General features: G+C 35.1%; 1 protein-coding gene across 1 annotated transcript; it reads right to left on the bottom strand.

Annotated features, from left to right (window-relative positions):
- Positions 1-459: 459 nt before the first annotated feature.
- On the bottom strand, positions 460-17,902 carry LOC123554790 (uncharacterized). The gene is made up of 7 exons (XM_045345139.2): positions 17,472-17,902; positions 9,032-9,175; positions 8,212-8,348; positions 6,114-6,975; positions 5,611-5,790; positions 4,847-4,972; positions 460-924 (listed from the first exon to the last, which is right to left on the bottom strand). The coding sequence occupies exons 1-7, from the start codon at positions 17,659-17,661 to the stop codon at positions 785-787; spliced, it is 1,779 nt and encodes a 592-aa protein (XP_045201074.2). The 5' UTR covers positions 17,662-17,902; the 3' UTR covers positions 460-784.
- Between the last annotated feature and the right edge of the window lie 1,624 nt (positions 17,903-19,526).

Below are 19,526 nucleotides of genomic sequence, written 5' to 3'. Positions count from 1 at the left end.
TGACAACTGGAATCTTACAAGTGATAAAGAAAGAGAATAACAACTGGAATCTTACAAGGGATTAAAGAAAGAGATTAAAGAAAGAGAATAACAACTGGAATCTTACAAGTGATTAAAGAAAGAGATTAAAGAAAGAGAATGACAAACTGGAATCTTACAAGTGATTAAAGAAAGAGATTAAAGAAAGAGAATGGCAACTGGAATGCTATGAAATGTGAAAGCAAATAATAAGTCAGTGTTGGGAAAATTATTTCCTATGTCTATGTATTTTGATAACAATCAAAAGTACATTTATGTAAACTTCTCTTTAATAATTATCGTCTTGATGGGTTATAATTTGTCACATGGCGTGTTATATACCCATGTTTATGCGCGGAGCTACAGAACTCAAGAAATCTATGTGAAATATTTCATGCTGAGCTAAAATAACTTAGTATATACTAAAAAGACAATAAAATGTCTATTTTCATTCTTTATTTTTTTTCATTATACTACATGTATATTATATATACCGGGTAGTGTGATATTTGAGCATAACGATTTGCTTTGTTTATGTATTTTCCTCCTCATTAAAGTATATTGTCTTATCTTTAAACAGATCAAGTAATAAGTTATATAAAAGAGCACAATACTAATAAGAATACTTAATGAAGTATTGATACAAACATTTTCTTTGAGCATAGACAAAACAGCAGCATTCTTTATTTGCTCTCGCGTGCATTTTACTGTATAGGATATATCAGTTACATTGTATTGCGAAGCATAGCTTAAGATTTTGAATTATTTATATAACAGTTTGAAGAGACACTTTGCTGCACCTTTGAACAACTGGTACAAGAAACTGCAATATTCCACTGACAGTCAGTTCAGCCCCAGCGACAACAAACGGAACCATATAACTGTTCGTTGCGTCAAATAAAGCACCTGAAATAAATTATGTCAAAAGTTATAACACAGTTGTTCAGTGAGAACTTGGTAGTATTTGTTTATTTAACACTCGTATAGTCTGAAAGTATGTACAAAGACTTTGGTGTCCGTTTAGAATATTTTGAGATTGCAATGTAAACCTTTAACGTAGACACAGTCTTAAATCATTGTAGTGTACAGTAGTATTACGATGTAAACATTTAACGTAGATACTATATAAATACCATATGGCAGCGTGTGTGACATTGATATTGTCAACCCGAGGGCAGAATGTCACCCGAGGCGACAGCCGAGTGGTGACATTCTTTTCCGAGGGTTGACAATATCAATGTCACACACGCTGCCATATGGTATTCATTTTATTATACCGAACAAAACTAAACACATAAAAAAAGTTTTTAAAAATGTTTTTGATTCATTTAATCCAACAGTTTCATCTTTAGCGCGGTAATTAGTTGTGTACACACTGAATAGCGACGTCATTACAATATGATATTGTGTACAAGGGAGACAATCATATGGCTAAAATCTGAAGCAGTTATTTGCCCTTATATGACATTCAAAATATCAGCGCGGTCACATGACCTGACAGTCACTTTCGCTTGGTCACGTGTCAAAAAGGCCGAAACTGTTTCTGATAGTCAAAATATCTCCTTTTCGGGAAATGGGATTTTACCATTGTAGACAAAAGTGAGGTATGATAAAGTTATATATCACTGCAGTGTACAGTAGTATTACGATGTAAACATTTAACGTAGATACAGTTATATATCACTGCAGTGTACAGTAGTATTACGATGTAAACATTTAACGTAGATACAGTTATATATCATTGCAGTGTACAGTAGTATTACGATGGAAACATTTAACGTAGATACAGTTATATATCATGGCAGTGTACAGTAGTATTACGATGTAAACATTTAACGTAGACAGAGTCTTAAATCATTGCTGTGTACAGTAGTGTTACGATGCAAACATTTATCGTAGATACAGTTATATATCATTGCAGTGTACAGTAGTATTACGATGTAAACATTCAACGTAGATACAGTTATATATCATTGCAGTGTACAGTAGTATTACGATGTAAACATTTAACGTAGACACAGTCTTGAATCATTGCAGTGTACAGTAGTATTACGATGTAAACATTTAACGTAGACACAGTCTTGAATCATTGCAGTGTACAGTAGTATTACGATGTAAACATTTAACGTAGACACAGTCTTGAATCATTGCAGTGTACAGTAGTATTACGATGTAAACCTTTAACGTAGACACAGTCTTAAATCACTGCAGTGTACAGTAGTTATACGATGTAAACATTTAACGTAGATACAGTTGTATATCTTTGCAGTGTACAGTAGCATTACGATGTAAACATTTAACGTAGATACAGTTATATATCATGGCAGTGTACAGGCATACAGACACTAAATAGAAAAATGGCGCGAAAAAGAAATGGTAGTCGCATAATGGCGGATACAAATAGTCCTCAGTTTTTTTGCTCTGTAGAGGTATTTTCCTTATTTTCTTTGCAATTTTTTTTGCTAAAATCACATGACAGATCTATGCTTGACATGTAGGTAACATTTTCATAATGAAATAACAACATGACAAAATGTTTCATTGAAACTTAGATCATACACCACCAGTATAATTTGGGGTCTCATTTTTTAGCTGCTTTTGCAGTTTGTGTGTCTGACTGAAATTATTTTTCTTGCACCAAACATGACCCCCATTTTTCTTTTGATTTTTAATTAGCACTGACAATATTCCTCAAGAAAATGTAAGTTACAGAAATTTAAAATGGGTCCTGACGTGTGCTGCGGTCAATTTTATATAGAATAAAGAACAACAACTATTAAGTGTGTTATAACCTACAGTAGTATTACGATGTAAACCTTTAACGTAGACACAGTCTTGAATCATTGCAGTGAACAGTAGTATTACGATGTAAACATTTAACGTAGATACAGTTATATATCATTGCAGTGTACAGTAGTATTACGACGTAAACATTTAACGTAGATACAGTTATATATCATTGCCGTGTACAGTAGTATTACGACGTAAACATTTAACGTAGATACAGTTATATATCATTGCCGTGTACAGTAGTATTACGACGTAAACATTTAACGTAGATACAGTTATATATCATTGCAGTGTACAGTAGTATTACGACGTAAACATTTAACGTAGATACAGTTATATATCATTGCCGTGTACAGTAGTTTTACGACGTAAACATTTAACGTAGATACAGTTATATATCATGGCAGTGTACAGTAGTTTTACGATGTAAAAATGTTAACGTAGATACAGTTATATATCATTGCAGTGTACAGTAGTTTTACGATGTAAAAATGTTAACGTAGATACAGTTATATATCATTGCAGTGTACAGTAGTTTTACGATGTAAAAATGTTAACGTAGATACAGTTATATATCATTGCAGTGTACAGTAGTTTTACGATGTAAACATTAAATTTTAACGTGAATACAGTTTTAAATCATTGCAGTGTACAGTAGTATTACGATGTAAACATTTAACGTTAATACAGTTTTAAATCAAGCTGTGCACAGCAGTATTACGATGTAAAGATTTATCGTGAATATAATTTTAAATCAACGCCGTGTTTAGTACTAATACGATGTAAACATTTAACGTGAATACAGCTTTAAATCATTGCAGTGTACAGTAGTATTACAATGTAAGCATTTATCGTGAATACAGTTTTAAATCATTGCCGTGTTCAGTAGTATTACGATGTAAACATTTATCGTGAATACAGTTTTAAATCATTGCTGTGTTCAGTAGTATTACGATGTAAATATTTATCGTGAATACAGTTTTAAATCACTGCCGAGTACAGTAGTAATACGATGTAAACATTTAACGTGAATACAGTTTTAAATCATTGCCGTGTTCAGTAGTATTACAATATAAACATTTATCGTGAATACATTTTTAAATCATTGCAGTGTACAGTAGTATTACGAATGTAAACATTTAACGTGAATACAGTTTTAAAACATTGCAGTGTACAGTAGTATTACGATGAGAACATTTAACGTGAATATAGTTTTAAATGATTGCAGTGTTCAGTAGTTATACGATGTAAACATTTAACGTAGATACAGTTATATATCATTGCAGTGTACAGTAGTATTACAATGTAAACCTTTAATGCAGACACAGTTTTAAATCATTGCAGTGTACAGTAGAATTACGATGTAAACATTTAACGTAGACACAGTTATATATCATTGCAGTGTACAGTAGGATTACGATGTAAACATTTAACGTGAATACAGTTTTAAATCATTGCCGTGTTCAGTAGTATTACGATGTAAACATTTATCGTGACACAATTTTAAATCATTGCCGTAAACAGTAGTATTACGATGTAAAAATTTATCGTGAATACAGTTTACAGTTTTAAATCATTGCAGTACACAGTAGTATTACGATTTAAACATTTATCGTGAATACAGTTTTAAATCATTGCAGTGTTCAGTAGTATTACGATATAAACATTGAACGTGAATACAGTTTTAAATCATTGCAGTGTTTAGTAGTATTACGATGTAAACACTGAACGTGAATACAGTTTAAAATTATTGCAGTATACAGTAGTATTACGATGTTAACAAACCCGCCCGCTTAGCTCAGTAGGTAGAGCGTTGGTCTACGGATCACGGGGTCGTGAGTTCGATCCTCGGGCGGGGCATATATGTTCTCTGTGACGATTTGATAAACGACATTGTGTCTGAAATCATTCGTCTTCTGATTCATATATATACATATATTGTGTGAAAGAACGAATTAAAAAGGTATCTTATACGGAATACCCTATGAAACAAATGATATTGTATCATTTTATCAACTGTAGAGAAATGTCAACACACCTGCTTTTGGTAACCCAACAAAAGCTGCAAAAGCGCTGAAGAACATGTTGATTCCATATAAATCTGCAATCATTTCAACGCCGAATAAATCTGGTATGAGAACGTGCCGCAGAGAACTAAGGCTACCTGAAGAGAAACAGATTATCATCAGTATTACGGGAGGCTTGTTGGCACCCTGGTAATGGTCACTAACATTGAGCTGCCAGAAATAGGATAATTACCCTCGTTTTTTTTTTTTAGCTTTTTTGGCACAGAGGTTAAAACCGCTAACTTTCGGCTTCAAGAAGAAAGATGACTTAACATCAGCGGTGCAGGCGCCTCCTTGCACAAATTTAGGCAAGCGCAGATTTGGATTGAATCCCCACTCCGGATAAAGAATTCTTTTAAGTGCCGGTTTGTGGCAAGTTGCCATCTCTTCGAGGGCACTTAAAGGTGCCTGAAATAAAATCCCGAGGTAATAATTGAACGTTTCCATCTAAACATGGACAGCGGCCCTCGAGCCTAAAGTGTGCCTTTGCTACTTAAACTTACTAACAGATAAATATGTTTGTTATATACAGTGCTACCAGAAACGTTTAAATCATTGCAGTTGCAATAACAGCTTACAATCTTGCCATTGTTTCTTTAAATACTGTGTACCTTTTGAACAATATTCGTGCATTATCAGTTAATTGTTTTTGTTTACTTTACTTAAACAAAAGGTGAAATTTAAATTTGCTACATGCACAGGTACTAATGTACACGCACATACGCACACATCTTACCTGAAGAAAATCCAAACAGAACAGAAAATGCAACAAATGAGGCGTAACTGGCACAGAAAGGACACAACATGACAAAAACTCCGTTGAGAACTCCAATAGAGTTACACAACTTTACACGATTCACAAATTGTAGATCAGCAATGAAACCAATAACAATGCGGCTTATAGTACTAACCAAACCTGAAAAACAAAACATCTCACAAACTAAACAGATGGTCACATTATAATATTTTCGTGACCCTTTCTCATTACAATTTCAAAACAATGCATCATTAAAAGATATCTATATATATCTCAGCTCAAAATCATGGCATTCATTTGGCTCAATCATACCAGTACCTGATGTTGCCCGGCAAAAATAGGAACAAAAATCTTACACTAGCAAATCCTCAGAGTAGGTCCGAGCTCCCGAAGTGATACTATATCTAAAACAGTTAAAATTTAAGTGTGTGTGAAAATTAGGTATCGGTATCAATTATAAGTCAATTCAAAGAAAACTTTACCAGTGATGAAAAGCATCCAGACAGCATCTTGTTTCATAAATCCTTTACGAAGCATCATAGCAGGCAGAAAAGTAAATGGTGTGTTTAATGACATCTCTATAAGCATTCCAGATAGAAGGAAGCAAAGAAACCCGGCGTTTCTTAAAGGTGCTAAACTTAACCATCGCCGACGTTTTGGTTCAGAAGTTTCACTTTCTTTGTTTCTTGTCTTATTTGTGTCATCAGTAGACTTATTATCTCCCTTGCTCACTGCCATAGCTGGTACTTCTGTGTTGCTAACTTTGAACATCTTCATAGTGTCCATCCCATTTAAAAAATCATCGGTATTATTTTGACAGATTTGACCGTCATTTGTTGGATACACTGTGGTCCGGTCATTTACCTTTGTACATCTGGTTTCATAATTAGATGTATCTGAAATGCTTAATCGACTGACCATTACGTTGCTCATAATTTCATTTGTAGTTGTAATTAAAGGAACTGTAATATCAAAATCTCCGTCGTTTGTGGATTCTAACTTTACGGCATGAGTGTTTTCACCCGGACTCGCAATATTTCTAATCTGGTCTTCTGTGTCTTTACAGGACTTTACTGCCATATGACACGTTTGTGAAACTGTATTAGTGGCTACGTTACCAACTTCTTGTGCATCCACAGAACTCTGATTTGGATTATCACGATAAGTATCAACCCCTGGAAGTGATTGCATTTCTTTGCCATCTTCAACTGCCTCTTTATTTGCATACATATTTTTTGACGTCTTCTTTAGTGGTATCATTACGAGTGCACACACTAACCCATTCAGTACAATGCCGGCTTCAACATGAAGTGTTCCACGCCAAGTGTACTTATCAATCAAAACCTGTGAGGTAAAGGGCATAGTAAAATAAGAACTCATCAGTGGTCCTGTAAAGATTTTTATGATTTTCAATGAAAGTCGCAAACAAATGAAAGTTTTCAGTTAATAGCGGAGTTAATAATGCCTATAGACAGGATCCTTCGGACGCATAGAATGCAACAAAGCAAGATAATATCAGTCTCAGTTAATGAGTGGTAATGGAAAAGACAACATCTCTGCCGTCTACTAGCACCAGCGGGGTACCACAAGTGTCCCTCTGCCGTACACTCGGCCACGGAACCCCTTAAAGCTACATGTAGCCGTACACTCGGCCACGGAACCCCTTAAAGCTAAAAGTAGCCGTACACTCGGCCACGGAACCCCTTTAAAGCCGTACACTCGGCCACGGAACCCCTTAAAGCTACATGTAGCCGTACACTCGGCCATGGAACCCCTTAAAGCTAAATGTAGCCGTACACTCGGCTACGGAACCCCTTAAAGCTAAATGTAGCCGTACACTCGGCCACGGAACCCCTTAAAGCTACATGTAGCCGTACACTCGGCCACGGAACCCCTTAAAGCTAAATGTAGCCGTATACTCGGCCACGGAGACATTGAAACTGCATATAGCCGTACAATCGGTCATGGAACTGTAACGTAGCGTGGCCATTTAATACAACACAACGTAACCTTTAAACGAGTTTTATTTAACATAGCAGCAGTCTTTTTATTAACTTAAACATAACATTTTACGTAGATATTATCAAGTGAAAGTGACCTTAACTATCTAGCATTTCTCTCTATCTGTCGCTGATCAGATAAAGATATGTTTTAACATATATATTCAACTAGTATTCTGGCCGCTATGTAAAATTACGCAATTCGTCGTGCCTTTTTCCTTAACATAATTACTTTGATCGAGGAAATAAGTAATATATACGACCAAGTATACCTGTTTAACCCTTGGGCTACATGTTTTGTGACAGGTTTGACAATCCATCAAACTTTCAATATCAATAATTTATAGAACAGAACAGAATAGAATATTTATTTAGATTCAAACATTACAGCTCATCATCTGTCTCCGTAACATATTAAACAAATCATTTATAGAAAATATAATATTCTGAACCTTTCAAATCTGTTACATTACAGAGCCCTTTGACGCTAAATGCAGACGTACACATATTGCAACCTCATTTACATGTAAATAATACAACAGTTGCCTCATAAGATACATTATAATAAACTTAGTCTTACTTTACTGATTGGGTTAAAAATAAGCGTTCCAAAGCCAGATCCCATAGCTGCAATCCCAGAGGCAAAAGCCAGTCTTTTATCAAAATAACGTGCTAGCGACACTTTGCCTGGTATAATCATCATTCCAAAACCCAACCCTTGTGAAAAAAGTAATTACTGTGTGCATGACAAGCAATGTAAACGTTAATAAGATATTACATGTACATTTACTATGTTCTTATTAGAGCATAATTATGTAGCTATTTATTTTAGTCCTGTTGTAGAGACCGTATTTATTGTACTATACCTTCTTTATGCCAACCAGCTGCTTCTGAAAATTATACTTACACGTGCAGCCCTACTCCGTAAATCCATGATGTGATGAACATGTCAGTTAATATTATATAATTATTGACTCTTGAGCCATTGGATATCAATATTGCCGTCTTCCGGTAAATATCACATCATATCCAATGGCTCAAGAGCCAATAACTGGTTTGTAATAATAAATAACTTCCATTCTGTTTTTAAAACCCACTAACCATTAAACATGAAATATATTTTGAAAGATGTTGAGTGGTGTCGGTCAATAGAATTTAGGTTATTTTTAGAACATATAATAATAAGTAATGCTGCACTCGTGTATCTTAAGATAAGAATGTGTCTCGATGAGAGATTAACCCCGCCACCTGCACATGAAGCGGCGGGAAAACCTTTCACTATCTTGTTTATATCTTTTAGTTTTATTTTAATAAATTAATGCTGTTAAACTGATAATAAAGAATTAAAGTAAAGATATTATGCACACAGTTACTATTGAATAATCATAGGAAAACCTTACCTGCCAAAAATCCAAATGTTACATACATAACATATATGGTCCGGACAAACGCACTTGCCAAAAATCCTGTAAAACATGTTATAGTCCCTACCAACGCTATCGGTCTACATCCAAATCGATTTACCAAAGCAGCTACGATTGGACCTGTAAAATGATCGAAGAATTTAAATATAGCTTTACTGAATGGAAAATCATTGTTCAATAAATTATAAACAATTTTTGATGCGATAAATGATATGAGCCATTGCGCCAGAGACTTCATATTCAGCCTGGCACAGTACTTAGTCTTGAAATGGGGAGTTTTGAATAATAACGAAAAAGAACCTGCATGGGAAAGTTAAAGGAAACATAAAACAACACACACAAAAAAAACGTTATAAGGACTAATTCTATTACGTTAAAAAAAGTTGGCAGAAATGGGAGACGATAGAACAAGGTTAAGGACCAAGTTTAATTTCTTTGAAAATATATCTATGACAGGCTGTCAGCATCGGGATAAGAAAATGACACAATTGCCCTATAGACTCCGTACATTTCATTATGAAGTGATTTTTTGCCCGACTTTTATTTGAGAACAGATTTGGACTTCCATCTATTTCATACGGAACAACTGTAATGCGATTCCTTAAAGTTCAAAGTTTTGTACGCTAAATTTATTTATTTTGTATACAAAGGAAAACATCACATTCAAAATAGAATTTAGAATTATCATTTAACCTCTAATGTCCAAGTTTTGTTTTTGAAAGAACCCTAGCTAAAATCATAAAACTAACCTAAAGTGTTAAACTAAATTTTATAAAGAAAGTGATTGAATTCTGACAAACGGAAAACATCTACCTTCCTAGTGTCTGTGAACCGACACTAGAATATGAGCACGTGGCTCTGTATATTCTGTCATAGCTATATGCGTAAGAATTTCATGAAAACACAGGGAATATACATAAAGTATTCATATAGAACAAACTTAACGGATAAATATACAATAAAAACAGAAGGATTAACGTACATGAGAGATATTAAGATAAATATTGAACGACCCACAGACAAATAAAATGGTCCGCGCTTGACGGGACTGCGTTCTTGTCTTGCTCCTGATTGACGGGATCGCGTTCTTTTCGTGTGCCTGATTGACGGGACTGCGTTCTTATCTTGTACCTGTTTTGACGAGATTGCATTCTTCTCTTGTTCCTGTTTGACGAGACTGCGTTCTTATATTGTTCCTGTTTGACAGGAATGCGTTCTTTTCTTGTTCCTGTTTGATGGGCCTGCGTTCTTGTTTTGTTCCCCTGTTTTGACGGGATTGCATTCTTGTCTTGTTCCTGTTTTGACGGACCTGCGTTCTTGTGTTATTCCTGTTTGACGGGCCTGCTCTCTTGTCTTGTTCCTGTTTTGACGGTATTGCGTCATTGTCTTATTCCTGTTTCGACTTGCATGCGTTCCGTTCTCGTCTTGTTCCCGCTTTGATTGGATTGTGTTCTTGTTTTGTTCATGTCTGGACGGGACTGCGTTCTTGTCTTGTCCCTGTTTGACGGGAATGTCCTCTTTTCTTATTCCTGTTTGACGGGATTGCGTTCTTGTCTTGTTCCTGTTTGACGGGCCTGCGTTCTTATTTTATTCCTGTTTGGCGGGCATGTGTTCTTGTCTCGTTCCTGCTTTGACGGGATAGCATTCTTGTCTTGTTCCTGTTTAAATGGATGCGTTCTTTCTTGTTTCTGTTTGACGGGATTGCGTTCTTGTCTTGTTTCTGTTTTTACCGGATTTCGTTCTTGTCTTGCTCCCGTTTTGACGGGATTGCGTTCATGTCTTGTCCCTGTTTGACGGAATTGCGTTGTTGTCATTTTCCTGTTTGACGGGACTACGTTCTTTTCTCGTTCCTGTTTTGACGTAATTGCATTCTTGTCTTGTTCCTGTTTAGACAGGCCTGGGTTAGACGATATTGCGTTTTTTTTCTTTTTCCTATTAGACTTGACTGCGTTCTTTTCTTGTTCCTGTTTGACGGGACTGCGTTCTTTTCTAGTTCATGTTTTGACGGGATTGCGTTCTTGTCTTGTTCCTGTTTAGATTGGATTGCGTTCTTGTCTTATTCCTGATTCACGGGATTGCCTTCTTTTCTTGTTCCTGTTTGACAGGACAGTTGACGGGATTGCGTTCTTGTCTTGCTCATGTTTTGACAGGAATGCGTTCTTCTCTTGTTCCTGTTTGACGGGATTGCGTTCTTTTCTTGTTCCAATTAGACGGAACTGCGTTGTTTTCTTGTTCCTGTTTGACGGGACTGCGTTCTTTTCTTGCTCCTGTTTTGACAGGACTGCGTTCTGGTCTTGTTCCTGTTTTGACGGGCCTGCGTTGACGGGACTTTTCTTGTACCTGTTTTGGCGGGATTGCGTTCTTGTCTTGTTCCAGTTTGACAAGTTTGCGTTCTTTTCTTGTTCCTGTTAGACGGAACTGCTTTCTTTTCTTGTTCATGTTTTGACGGGATTGCGTTCTTGTCTTGTTCCTGTTTTGACGGACCTGCGTTTTTTTCTAGTTCCTGTTTGACAGGACTGCGTTGACGGGATTGCGTTCTTGTCTTGTTCCTGTTTTGCCGGGACTGCGTTCTTTTCTTGTTCCTGTTAGACGGAACTGCTTTCTTTTCTTGTTCATGTTTTGACGGGATTGCGTTTTTGTCTTGTTCCTGTTTTGACGGGCCTGCGTTTTTTCTAGTTCCTGTTTGACAGGACTGCGTTGACGGGATTGCGTTCTTGTCTTGTTCCTGTTTTGCCGGGACTGCGTTCTTGTCTTGTTCCTGTTTTGACGGGCCTGCGTTGACGGGACTTTGTTCTTGTCTTGTTCTTGTTTTGTTCCTGACAGACGGGACTGCGTTCTTGTCTTGTTTATGTTTTGAAGCGTTTCAAAAGCAGTAATAGCTTACTCTTATCCTTCCTAACAAATGATATGGTAAATGTTAGCAAATACATTAGAATGTTGTTTAAACAAAATTTATTATTAAACTAGCTGAAAGGAATATATCGTCGCAAGACTAACATATAGCGTTATGTCCCTGTTGTGATTTTTTTTAAGAAGAAAAAAGTGTCTAAATATCCTAAATCCTTTTTTTCGCTTTTGTTTTGTCTAGTTAGAGACATAATCATTGTATTATTAGTAAGTTTAAAATTTTGACGTTTTAGATAATTAAGAAATTTTGTTGTAAATTCCTCAATATGGACAACTTTTCATATTCTTAGCATTTTTAAACGTCGTAACATTGTATCATAATCAAATGTAGGGATACAGATTACTGTTGCAAAAAGTGAAAACATATGACATTATGTAGTGCATTCACTAATGTAACTGTTACAGTAAACCATCTCCAGAAGATAATAGGTAAGGGTAGATTTCTCGGAAACACAGAGCACCAAAACACAGCCCAAGAGCCACGCATTTGCATAGTTGACCCACAACAAAAAGAAGCTGTAATGGAAAAATATTTCAGACAGGTTGCTTCAAACAACCAACAAGTACATATAATTTATGCTAAATATAGATGGACGGGAAGGATATGGTAAGGGGCAAAATGGGGCCGGGGGAGGGGGATGAACCCGAAGGGGATGGTCGAACAAGGAAGAATATACAAGGGAATGCCATGTTCTTTAATAACAGTCACACTACAACGTAAACCACGATAGCGCAGACACTCATGTACAAAAGATAAACACACAACTACGGTCAACTGAATAACATAGAAAAACGAACAAGCAACACATAAGAAAACAGTAGGGCACCGTTATAGACTCGCAAGCAGACAAACGCACCCACACAAGTAGGAAAAAACAATCAAGTACCGTCTTAGGATACAGGCTGCCAAAACATGGGGGAGCCACGAAAACTGACTTTGAATAAAGGGGGAGGGGATGCAAAAAGTAGCGTAAATGCAAGGGAAAGGAGAAGGTAAAAGGGGGAGTGAGGAGGTCGAAAAACGCTTACAACAAACAAGAAAACATACGCAACAGACAATACAAGCTAGACAAAACAACCAGTTGAAAGTAGGGGCACCGCCTTGGAACAGTCAGTAACCTATATAAAGGAAACTGGGGGGTTTAAACGCGTTTAGGACATGCCAACCTCGCAATTACCCTATTTTCAACAAGTTAAACAACACAATGTAAATAAAATCCCCGCTGAGAAAGGCTCTTAGATTAGCGCAAAAATAACAGATAAATAAAACAAAACATAAAATTAAGGTAAATCTAAGGTTTAATTACACTAATGTACTCAACAACCTGTCTGAAGTCAGAGCAACAAGAGCCTAACTTTTAAGGGCACGACTAAGAAAACTGTTAGACAAAAGACAACTCCCTCCGTCCGTTGTATGTAGGATTTAGGAGAAAAGCATCATGGAGTCTTACACTATATTAGTCATCGTACCATCAAATACGAAAGCGTAGCATTTAATTGTAGAGGGATCCATCACTAAACATGCACTGTGTTTCACGATTTTCGCATCGTATTCTCTTTTGATAAACTTTTTGACCAATTTTACAAATATTTGAATGAAATAAAATTTTGTTTTATTTTCCCAATTTTATAAACTACATAATCATAGTATTCCGGGTTTTAAAAGTGTTTTAAGGTTCGTATTGTATTTTTCTAACAGTTTCGACGATCTGTAGTAAAATTTACTAAAAGCTTTCCGAAGCATATGATAACGGTAACCCTGTTGTAACAATTTTTTGGTGATAAGAAGATTTCTGTCATTAAAATCATCTACATATATCTTTGAGCAATCTCTTGCAAGACGAATAAGTGTGAAATATAGACACGTATGATGTTGCTCGAGGAACATCTCCATCAAGATGGGGAAAGTTGACAATTTCAAAATTAAAATCGTCCCTTTTATAATATAATTTCGTTTCTAAATTAGTATTTACAATTGTTAAATTTAAATCCAAAAATGACGCTTCTAAATCTGAAGTATTAGCCTTATTAAGCTGTAACTCTTTTGGGTAAATATATTTGACCATTTCTGAAAAATTCCATATTTAAAATATCATCAAGATACCTTGAGGTTCCATTTAAAGCTTCAATAATTTCAAATTGTGTCTAAGTGGATAAACTAAGCATGCAACCTCGTTCATAACAGTATAAGAATAAATCAGCAATGAGGGTGGGGTGGAGGCGGTGCAGTTGGTTCCCATAGGGATATAGGGATACCAATTACTTGTCTGTAAGTTTTAGTTTTATTGCCAAATTTGATAAATATTTTATCTAGTAGAAACTTTAGAGCTTCACAAACCTGATCACAATTCCATAGGTTGTATCTCTTAAATGCACTGTTAGAAAAGAATGCTCTAGTTTCATTGCATGCCAGATAATTAACGTTTTCTCTTGCAAATGTTTTCTCAATCAAAGCTACAAGTTTGTCTTTAATAAGATTATGTGGTAAATGAGTATAAAGAATAGAAAAATCTTTAGTATTTATCGTCAAACATTTGAAGTGTTTGTTTTTTTTTTAGCTTTTTGAAAACATTTAAAGAGTTCTTGATGGACCAAAACTGATTATCACCCGAGTTCTCATATACCTTGGAGCAATACTTCTGTAGTAAGACAAGAAGTCAAAAGTACAGAAATGTTTTTGTAGTACATATTAAAGGTTTAATTAGCAATGAATCGAGCTTTATATGGAGTTTTGTGAAGTTTAGGGATCCAATAAAGAGTAGGGAACTTCATTTGACTGTCGTCAAGTGCTAAATTAAAATTTATACATTGACTTGCATGACTTTTGCAATAGTTTCCTCACCTAGTTGTGATAACTGGTAAGTTTTTGTATGTTTCAGTTCATTTTGTAATACTTCTTTGTAGTAAATGCGTCATATGATAATAATATTATTAGAAGCTTTGTCTGCAGGAGAGAATAAGGCATCCAGGACATGGCACAACCTAAGAAAGATCTTCAAATTTAATCAACCGGATGTGACGCCTTCATTTATCCGGTAAACCAAGAATAATGCCTGGTATTCACTGTACAGGTAGCATAAATGTTTCCGGGAATCTATTATATTCTGTGTATGAAGTTTTTATAACAGAAAGGTTTTCGTGTAAAGTAATTTGTAGCAATGTAAGGACTTCAAATGATATTTCACGAATGATGAAAAAATAAGCACATAGACCTATACATTTGATTTTAGCCATACCATTAAAAAAATGTAACTCTAAAACTTTGAAAAGTTTCATTAAAATACCCATAGGATTTTATTCTGTACGCATATCGCTAGAAGTGCGATTTTCCCATAGAAGTCCGTTGTGAAAATGATCGGTGAACCTTTATTGTCGACTCATTCCAACAAAAAATTCGAGCAACGACCCTATATTTTTATTTGCTGAATTGCCACCAGATATAATGATGCCCTGAAAATGTATGGTTTAATAAAATTCTACATAGTAGAACAATGTTTCTTTCACACTTGCAGAACTTAATAAGTCAAAAGTATTTGTAATAAGCTGATAGGCGACAACAATATCAATTTTGAGGGATCTAGGAGATTATTATTTCAGATTTATATAGAGCCAGCACATTCAAAGGTGCTTTTACATAGTCCTCTTCAAGACAAAACCAACGTCACTGTTCAAAAATGGATAAAGACTATTGTAGGGGTCGAGTGATTATATGTCATAGTTGATAACGTGTGCGCTGACTGATTTCTATACACTTGATGACATATAGTGTCAGAAGCCGATAGGGCATGTTAACATTTAACAAAGGTCACTGTTCTCTAGTGAGTTTATATTCGACGCAGTTTTTTTTTCTTTGTTTTCTTTTTTCTTTAAAGAATATGACATTTTTCCTTTCATTTTAAAACATTCAACGGAAAAAAACATTTCTGGTATGAAAACAGATATATGCTCTGATGCTGGACATATCGTTTGGTATGTTGATGTCCTCAGCCAAAGTCATTTACAGATTCGTTGAATTTGAATTTATGTACACCTTATTCTTTCTATCGATCGTTATTCTTCAGCACTTTTTACATGACATCTTTAAAGAAAAACGCTTGCGCATGACAAAATCCGCGAGGGTAAGTAAACGGCATACGAAGGCGTTTTCATTGCCTTCCGTTGAACAAATGGCGAAAAAATGGTGTGAGAGCTAGAATGAATTATTAGCTCACCTGAGAACAAAGTCAAAATTGTTAAAATGGTTCCGTTTCAACGGTCTTTTTTGGTAAAAAATGGGTTTTCAGCTATCAGACTTTAAAAAAACCTTTTCTCTAGAGCTTTAATATTTGGGATGTGATAATTACGGGTTTGACTGTCTACTATATTTGTCCAAATTGTTGCTCTAAGGTAAAAACAAATGGCCACGCCCCTGTGTGTGACAAAAGATACCTGTGATGTGATTGTAAATCAAAGCATTTTGAGGACGGATTGTCTTTGAATGAATTGACTCTGTCAGGTCCGAGATCAAACATGTCCCTTTTCTGTTGGGACTGTTAAACTAGTAAATGTCTTTTACGTTTTTTTACAACAGTGTAACCATTTCCTTGCCAAATTTCTATGTTCATTGTGAATTTAATGATTAAATATGAACAATGCAGACTATCATGATCAGACTGCACATATGTGCATATAGACACATACACATTATTACAAAACAATCATACATTTTATAATAACTATTGGGCAAATACCAAATACATGTATACATCAAACAATAATACCATAGGGAACAGTACTGAAACACATTTAAGGTCACTAATTATAGGAGGGACGATCAGACTTTGGCTTACACAGATAACTGATTACCGTGTTGCAAATTTATAATAAATTCCTTTCTTAAAAAAATTTCAAGTATCATATTGGAAAAGTCTTTTACTTATTTTGATTATCAAAAGCATTTATCAAAGTTCTATTATTCTATTTCACTTCTTTGTGGTGATTAAAAATAACAAATATCCGATCCTGTACTTCCCCCTAAATTCTGATTTATTTTAGTACAGCTAATTTATTTGTGAATTCCATTGATGTAAAATCTTCAATGAAATGTCCTTCTTCCATCGATAAGAACACTGTCTCGTATATAAAGCGTGCTTAGTTTATTGTCAGCGGGCACATCGTTTGCTACACTAATCGTTTGCATCATTTAAAACGCGCAGTGAAGCGTAGTAATTTCAGTTGTTCTATATGCTGCCATTTGAGAACTAGTTTCTCTCGGCGGAGTGTGAAATATATGGGGGTTATCAAAAAATCGATTAAGACGAAATTCGTTTATTATTGTGATTCCACTGGACGGAATTGTCTTCGACAATCCGTCCAAAAATACATCAATGCAACTGACACAAGAGTTTATAAAGTCGCAATGCTATCCTAATGTGCGGTCCCTTTATGCGATCCTTTTAAAAATTCCAAGAATAGTTGTTAACTTCAATCGTTAAGTTGAATAACACGTATGTTTTATAAACACACTTACCTGATAGCAACGATGCTCCAACTTGGATAGACATAATCCACGATGTTTCGCTTTTACTCTTCTGAAACGTTTCCACTAGTTCTACAAACATTATACCAAACGAATATTTCACTCCGTCTACAATTAAACAAGTGAAAAGCATTGCTATGGCAATTATCCATCCCCATCCTCCATCTGGTCTCTCAGACATTTCCGGCTCTAGAACTGGTTCACGCAAACACTACGCATTCACGCTCGGTATCTCTTTACTTAAGACTTTGAACTTTTCTGACGTCAGTCATTAAAAACAAAATGTCTAAGTGAATATTTCGCTTTCATGCGGTAAAAATGTTAACTCAGTCTGTCCATGCTTATCAATAAGCATTCAGTCCTAGGTTATCATTACGTAAATGTTAACAATATATATGCTAATCTTGTCCTACATAAGATGTGTAATAAACGTTTGTGTTAAATCAAATACACTTATAAAATGCTGCAGCAATATGCAGAGGGAAACATAGTTAATTTCAACAGAGGAAAGCTTTTTTTTTTTTTACAAATGATACGACTATAATTATGAACATAATAAATGAATTATCAAGCATGAAGTATAAAAGATAGCAATTTTTGTTACTGATGTGTATTTGAGGGGGTAAAACCATTCGCTTTAATATTTGACTTATCTATTTTATAGCGCAATCTACAATAGTTTAAAAGTGGTAAATAGTATGAAAAGATAAACAGTAATGTTTGTTTGACTGTGTATATTTGTCTTAGGAAGATGTTCGCTGCAATTTGAGCATTAAAAAGATGTTGAAGTCTTAACAGTTTTGGCGTGCGTATTTACAACGAATCACTTTTTAGAATGGACAAAGTAAATCAAAATGCATATTTATATGTTTTTCTCTGTCTACAGCGCGTTTTAAATTAATGGTTATTTTAATGAAAGTTTTAAATATTTAATTCATTTTGGTTTCATAGAAACCATACTTTGTGTGAATATATATATATATATTCCTCTGTCAGGTAAACTTGTTCTTAGCGGCATAGAAAATACAGATAAGAAATAATCATAATCAATAAATCAACAACAATTTATAAACATTTCAGTATGAAAAACCAACCGTCTTGGTTGGTCATTTCAAATGTGCTACCTAAGTAGTATTCTTCTGTTTATATATTGACAATTTAAAAATAAAACCTTGCCAAGGACTGTTGGATACTGTACAGCAATGTACATGGTGAAGAATTCAAGCTGAAATTAAAAAAAAAATAATCAAGAAACAGCTTTCACTCATAGATCTGAACAACTCTTGCTAATCAGTATTAAGAGACATGCAGGGATGTGCTGTAAACTGGTCCTGCAATTAAGTGCATTCAAGGATGAAACAAGTCAAAAGGAGTTATAGATCTACAGACCAGAAATTGTTATGGATGTATGTGTGGTATTCCGAATTAAATCTATGCGACTCTTTAATTGGATGAGCGTGGATATCAATAATCTTCGATTGGATAATGTGCTGACGGCATAGCGTCGGAGAGGGGTGGTTGTTGTTGGTAGGTATTGCATATCAAAATATTATTGTTTTCCGGGTTGTTTCCAAAAAATAAAATTAACGGACACTGACGAAAATGAAATTCAAAATTTTCAAAATAAAAACAATAATTTATTGCTGTCACCTTTCAAACATATCTAAAACAGTATCCAAGCCAATTATTTTTACTGTTATCGGTAAATTGCTGCCTGAAAATTATCTATGCCAGCTATATTGCAAAAACGGCGTTCCATGAAAATACAGATAAGCAAATCGCATATTGGTAAAAAATCGAGTGAAAATACGAAACAAAAACTATCGCGACTGCGCGCTGTTAATATCGTGTTTTCGCATTTTCGCCCCCAATCTGCCATCGTCTTTTCGTGTTTTCGCCCTCGTGGTAAGTATGGCGAAAACGCGAAAACACGATATTGATAGCGCGATATTTTTGCATCCTGTTTTCGCGTTATCGTCCTCTCAACTGTAAAAGCGAAACTGCTAAAACACGATGTTTTAATATCGTAATTTCGCCTTCCGGTTA

Source organism: Mercenaria mercenaria, chromosome 7, assembly GCF_021730395.1.
Source record: "Mercenaria mercenaria strain notata chromosome 7, MADL_Memer_1, whole genome shotgun sequence".
Classification (NCBI taxonomy): Eukaryota; Metazoa; Mollusca; class Bivalvia; order Venerida; family Veneridae; genus Mercenaria; species Mercenaria mercenaria.
Note: the sequence above shows the minus strand (reverse complement) of the source record. Positions and strands in the feature narration are given on the sequence as shown.